General features: G+C 55.2%; 1 protein-coding gene across 1 annotated transcript; it reads right to left on the bottom strand.

Annotated features, from left to right (window-relative positions):
• Positions 1-798: 798 nt before the first annotated feature.
• On the bottom strand, positions 799-4,079 carry LOC104851074 (cystatin-C). Its single transcript, XM_010608226.2, has 3 exons — positions 3,728-4,079; positions 2,073-2,174; positions 799-1,086 (listed from the first exon to the last, which is right to left on the bottom strand). The coding sequence occupies exons 1-3, from the start codon at positions 3,968-3,970 to the stop codon at positions 1,003-1,005; spliced, it is 429 nt and encodes a 142-aa protein (XP_010606528.1). The 5' UTR covers positions 3,971-4,079; the 3' UTR covers positions 799-1,002.
• Between the last annotated feature and the right edge of the window lie 2,429 nt (positions 4,080-6,508).

Here is a 6,508-nt window from a genome sequence, read left to right as displayed (position 1 = left end):
CCGCAGCTATCACGATCCCAGAACCAAGTCTGAGAGAGGAGACAGTGATCACTGGGACCCCAGCCCACCAGCTTAATCCTTGACAGCTGCCTCCTGCCTCTGCAGTGGGCTGGTCTCAACCCCTGTATCAGAGTGAACCCCTCCAGCCACCTAAGGTGTCCTCTCTCTGACCTTCCAATTAAAGCTTCTTCCTGTAAATAATACTGTTAACAATTACCTTCAGACTATATGTACAAGGTGCACATGAAACCGGAGTGTGTTTCTTTCTTGGATGTGGGTCCCAATCCCAGGTAATCTTATCAGACATATGAAGATTTCCCACAATCCCACAGATCTCAGCCCTGAAGCACTCTGGTCTCAAGCACTTTGCCTAAGGGACTCTCAGCCTGAAGTTAAATAAGCCCCCATCATGAGCCACAGGAGCCTTGAGGCTAGACCCGGACCAGGGGCCCTGCTCAGGTGGTCACTGAGGCTGGGATGGAGTGGGCACCCTGATGTGCTGACCAGATCACCTTCTTCAAGCCCAGTCCCCAGGGCAGAGCCATGTCCCCGAGGACAGGTGGAGTGAGTGTACAGGAGGGCGGACCTCACAGGAAAAGGGTGATGGTGAGAAAGTGCGGGGCCTCAGTGACCATGACTCGGCCCCACCTCAGGGGTGTGTGATGGTGCCCAGGAGGATCCATGTGACAGTCAGACGTCACAGAGCTGTGCGAACAGCTCCCCCAACCCTTTCCGTGCACCCAGAAACCATACCACACAGAGGGAGCTGATGCAGATTTTTACTGAGCAAGGCAGGGGCGGCTGTGTGCGTTGCATTACAGGTGTGGTTGTGACGCACAGGACAAAGGAAGAGGGGACAGCACATGAGTGTACGTGCTGCCTGGACGCCAGGTTCTAGGGCACCAAGGGGCTTTCCCCAGGACCAGGCTCCATTTTGAGGTTGGGGACACTGCAGCGGATATGGGTGAGGCATGGTTGTTGTAGCCTGGCCACAGCAGAACCTCAGACACTGCGACAGCTGGAGCTATCCAGGTGGATATAGTACTCCCAGGCCCTGAAGTTGACCACAAAAGAGCAGAGCTGCTTCTGCCAAAAGAAGAGAGAAGGACAGTGAGTACGGGCTCAGGAGAAAGGGAAAGTGCCCGGCCACGAAATGTCGGGGGGAAGGAGTGATGGAGGGGAAGACCCCACATGGCTGTGTGACCAGCTCAGGGGTCCCAGGTCCTAGTTCTCCCACGTCTCCCAGGGAACAGCCATGCAGGGCCAGGAGCCCAGAGGGCATGGGATAGGGCAGGCGCTCACTACCCCAGTTTTTCCACCTAAGGCCAGGGCAGCACTGAGAGGGCACCCAGGGAAGAAGCAGGCCTGGGAACCCTGAGACAGGTGGAGTTGGCAGAGTGAAGGGACTCAGTGCCCTTATCTCTGGCCTCCAAGGACCTGCCTGTCAGGAGAGGCTAGAGGCTGAGGGCAGCCTGGGGGTCCCAGACCTCTCAGGCCTGAACTGCTCAGTGGGGCTCTAGGGTTGGGTGGGGCTGGGACTCAGCAGAGCTCTCCCTCCTCTCCAGCCCTGCTGCTGCCCTCCCCAGCCCAGCAGGAGCACCCAGAGGCAGGGGTCACCTCCCAGCACCTCACTTCCCAAGGTTCACTCACCACTCAGCACTCACCTGTGCACACCCCTCCCCTACTGCCCCTGGGTGCCCTGATGAGCATGAACACACACTCACATGCACTGCGCACCTGAGGGTATCTACTCCCGAACCACCACATTCCACACATGGACAGGCAGAGGCACACACACACACACACACACACACACACACACACACACACACACACACACACACACCCCACATGACACATACTTCACTTCCCACACATGTGGACACATTCACCTGTCCGCATATGTGCATCTTCACCACCTATCACAACCCACGTGCATGCACATTCATCCCCCCACATCGCACATGTGTATGTTCACACATGCATTGTTACACACACAAAACACCATCTCACACCCAAACACACACACATTTCCCCTACTTGTGTTGTGTCTGCCCACATCAAGTTCCTACCTGCTCCTCAGTGAAAGGACAGTCCTCCTGGTTGGACTGGGACTTGGTACATGTGGTTCTGCCCATCTCCAAGTCCAAGTAGTAGTTCATGCCCATCCCGATCTAGGGTAGAACAAGCAGGACTCAGTCAGAGTTCCATGAACCTCACTTGCTGCAGTTACTCCCTGTGTTAGAGTCACTGTGCTCGCCAGGGCTCAACCCAAACCCATCTCCCACCCTCGGGGTGCCAGATCTTCCTGCAGTACTGTCCTGAGGAGTACTCCACGGAGGTACAAAGAGGAGTCTCCTGAACCAGAGGAAGAGCCCAAACAGGGAACAGGCAGGTAGGAGCCTCTGATCTGGACTGTGGGAGGGGAGGCCAATCAGGGAGAAGCCAGGAGGTGGAGTGAGCACTTTCTGTCCAGGAGGCAGGGCAGGTCCAGTGCCAGCAGTCTCTGTGCCCACACAGGATGCACTAACACTGCTCCAGGAGAGCTGCGACCTGAGGCTCTAACACAGCTGATCTCTAAGAGACCACATTCCTCAACCACCTGACTCCTCTTTCCTGGCTGAGCAGCAGAGGGTGCGCTACTGCCCACTGGGATGGTTCAGGAGATGCCTGGCACTGTTTTAAGACCCTTAAGGGCTCACTGGGTGATGTCACAGAGAACACAAACAAGGGGAGCTGGCTACAACGTCACAGCCCATGCCATCTTAGGGACTCCCTCACACCCTCATCCGTCCTTGCCTAGAGCCCCATTGCAGCTCACGACTTTTTCCCCAGCCTGCCAGACCCAGACAGGCCATGGTCATAAGCACAGAGCTTCTGCTCTAGTGAAAAGGAAGCTGAGTCAGGATGGGCTGCAGGGCCAGGGAGCGTCCTCAGTGGACATTGGCCACACCATGTGAAGCTCTGTGGGCAACGGAGCATGAGAGTGGCTTCCTGAGGTCAGCCTGGTCCTGGGCGTGGAGAGAAGGTCCTCACAGGCAAGCAGTGTACACTGCATGGTGCATCCCACAGGATCAGGAGAATCCACACATCCGCACATAGCTCCACATGCTATGGGGAGCCAGGGACAGGGCCCACGTGGCCAAGGGTGACCATGGGAGGAAAGGGGCAGGGCCCAGGACACCCTCTGCTCCTGCTGTGCCTGCTCTGCAGCTCTGAGATCGCGTCAGAGCTGAGAGCTAAAGGACAGGGAGCTGGAAGTCATAGGGGGAGGGAACAGGCATGGGGTCCCTATCTCTACTTTATGGTCACTTGGTTCACAGTTTACACGGACCCTAGCCCAGGAGGTGGTGGTCAGGAGTAAGTTCAGGGACTCTGACCCTGGACTGGAACCTGGTACCTCTGCCAGCTGGGACTTAAACCAGGTCTAAGGGCCAGGTGTTACCCACACAGTCCATCAGGGTCCAGGCTGGACTTTGTGTACAGCAATTCAGGGACTCACTCAATAAGGGGTGCAGGGAGAGAGAAATCGCAAGGACCGGATTGAGTGAGAGGCACAGGGTTGTCAATCCCAGAGGGGCTCCCTGGACAAGGCAAGGGGCTGCAGAGCAGGCAGAGCACCTGGGGTGGATATGGGGGTGGGCAGGGAGCAGAGGGAGGGAGCGGCAGGGTTTGCAGGACGACAGTACCTCCTGTGCAGCCCTTCTCAGTCCCAGTGACCACGCACCTGCTGACGGGCACGCACCACCCGCACCAAACGGCTGAGGTTCTCGTCTTTGCTGTTTTTGTTGTACTCCTTGATGGTGAAGTCCACTACATACTGCACTTCCTCATCGTTGATGTCTGCATCTTCCATTTCTCCCATTAGGCGAGGTCTCTCTGGGGAGATCTTAAAGGCAGTGGAGGTCATGGCCAGGCCCAAGACCACAGCAGCCAGGAGCAGCACAGCGACACGCAGGGACAGGGCCATGTCTGCGGGACACAATGCCAGAACTGTAGGTCTCAGAGGGCAGTGATCCAGAGGCCACAGTGCTGGCCTGGTGCAGCCCTGTTTTATCCTCTGAGGCTCCAGCCCCTACCCTCCATCCCTCCCCAGACTCCCAGCCCAGCTCCTCCTTTCCCTGGTGGCCCCTCCCCTGTGCTGTCCCTCCTTCTGGTTCCTCCTACTCTGTCCCTCTCTCCTCCAGGCTAGGGGCTTCCTCCCTCATCCCTCCTTCTTCCCATTCCCTGCCCCCAGTCCTACTCCCCTAACTCCTTACCTGTCCCTCTTCCTGAGCTCTTCCAGGTTTGTGTCTCCCTGTTCTCCAGAACTCTCTGGTCCCTAAAGTCCCTGCGACTCAGAACTCTGTATCTGCAGGAAAGTGGGAAGAGCAGTCCATGTTTCCCAGAGAGCTCTGAGGTAGGGGGCCTCCTGGGTCAAGGTCAGGGAATCCTGGGAGGAGGAAGGTGATTGTAGAGGTTCCAGGAAGACCCAGGCCCTAGGAGGGAGGAACTTCTCTGCCATGCAGAAGTGAGCTTAACTTTACTTGGGCAAGGGCTCTCCTTAAGGACCTATGATCAGTCAATCAACATATCTTCCAAGAACTACTCCCAGTCAGGTAGTCCAGGACAAAGATGGGGTACAGATGCCTGAGCCTGGAGAGGACACCTGGCAGCACCCCATTAGAGCTGTGGCACTGACCACGTGTGGCTTTCAATTTCAGGAGACACATTAGGAAAGTGAAAAGAAATAGGTGAGATGACTTTAATAATCTGTCTGTCTTTACACCAAATGTCATGTTATGATACAAGACGATTCTTAATGAGGTGCTTTATACTAAGTGTGTCCGTGTGTGCGCACATGTGTGTGTGTTCATGAATACATGGTAGGTCTTTGGAATCTGTGAGTGTTTGTGACCTAAAGGGCAGGTGTCCATGGAGAATGTTCCCATTTCTAGCCTCAGTGGCCTTGTGTAGTAGTGACTGAGCCCCAGATTCAGGGAGGGAATTTGGGGATGGAGTGACCAACTCTTCAGATCGGCTAATCATGGGAGTTCTGTGGGCAGGAGACGGAAAGACTGGGAACAGAGGTGGGGCCGCTGGGCACTGGCTGGAGGTGTCTTGGGTCCCAAGAGTACACAAGGTCCTGCTTAGCGCAGGATGTAGAGCCAGCAGAGGGCACAGCAGGGACAGGACTGGGGCTGAGTCTCACTGTCCTAGGAGCTGAGAGTCAGGGGTTCTCTGGCAGGGGCAGGAATGATCCCCTATCTCTGCCTTAGGGCTAGGGTCTTGAGGTAGGGATCAAGGTGGGGGTGGGAAGAACCACTAGGTGGACGGGGCTAATGAAGTATGCACTTCAGAGTGCACAGCCCCCTCCTGCTTCTCAACTCAGGGAGCCACAGTGCAGCTCTGCTCCCCGATGGACAAGATGATTGAGTGTTTACACACAGGGACACACCCCATGTCTCAGATTTAGTAAGCCATGCCCAGAGTGACCCCTCCATCAAAATCCAGAGCGATCACCACCTGGCCAGCCCTCTGGTGCCCTGCAGCCCCAGCTCATGGCCACCTGGCCCTGGGTCCTGGTCTGTTCTGGGCTATGCTCCTGTTTCTGAGCTTCCCAGGGATGAACTCACCAGGTGAATGCCTGTATCTGGATCCTTTCCTCAGCTTCCCTTCTGAGCTCCCCTCATGTCATTTCCTTAACCTGACTGTTGGCTTCTTTCTTCCCTAGTCAGAAAGGACTCAGGCAGCTGGGAACTACATGGCCACCAAAGCCCTGGCTTGAGACAGAGCAGGCCTGTCCAAAACAGGGCCCAGGAGAGGTGTGAGTGCAGGGCCTTGGGCAGAGAGTAGGCTCCTTTCTTCTCCAATCCCAGCCTCTCTGCCTGACAATGACCCAGGGACAGTGACTCTGTGGTGAAGATGGCTCGGTTTCCCAGGACTCTGGGCCCTTACCAGGCCCCAGCAGGACTGTGCTGCAGCCCAGAACTGCTGTGGACTTGGCTGGGATGGGAGGAGGGATCTGCTGGAATCAGATGTTTTATCAATATGTGTTAGAAGCTATTCTACATAATATTGGGGAAAAATCATTTCGTAATTAAAGGATGTCTATAGCTGTCTAAGGCTGTATGTCACCTTGCCCATGAGCCGGCTATGACGTGCCCAAACATAACTCCATTTTCGCCTCCAGTCACAGCTGAGACTTTGATGGTCCCATGATGCTGTGACACTCAAGGGCAAGATTACATCAGCTGAAGACATCCTCGTTCCTTGAGAACCCAGTAGTAAGAGAAAGATTTCACCTGGGGAGGAACAAATTCCTCATCAGTTTAACTCATCCCACCTATTATTCTAAGAGTGCTCTCTTTACTGCCTTCATCAACATACGACCCTCAATCCCTCTAAGATGATCATCAGCATAAGATCCACATCCACATAGGATTACAGCCACCCACTAAGTCACCTGATTCTTCCTCCAATTATTGTGTGTACCCAATACAGTGGCCAGCTCAGAGAGTCTTTGTTT

The sequence above is a fragment of the Fukomys damarensis genome, unplaced genomic scaffold, assembly GCF_012274545.1.
Source record: "Fukomys damarensis isolate Sample0158 unplaced genomic scaffold, DMR_v1.0_HiC HiC_scaffold_7, whole genome shotgun sequence".
NCBI lineage: Eukaryota > Metazoa > Chordata > Mammalia > Rodentia > Bathyergidae > Fukomys > Fukomys damarensis.
This window is presented reverse-complemented; position numbering and strand designations above follow the sequence as displayed.

Coding starts and splice junctions, on each gene's coding strand:
- LOC104851074 (XM_010608226.2), bottom strand. CDS start 3,970: ATGGCCCTGTCCCTGCGTGTCGCTGTGCTGCTCCTGGCTGCTGTGGTC. Junction 2,175..3,727: donor TGGTGCGTGCCCGTCAGCAG/GTGCGTGGTCAC, acceptor GTTCTACCCTAG/ATCGGGATGGGCATGAACTA. Junction 1,087..2,072: donor GTCCTTTCACTGAGGAGCAG/GTAGGAACTTGA, acceptor TTCTTTTGGCAG/AAGCAGCTCTGCTCTTTTGT.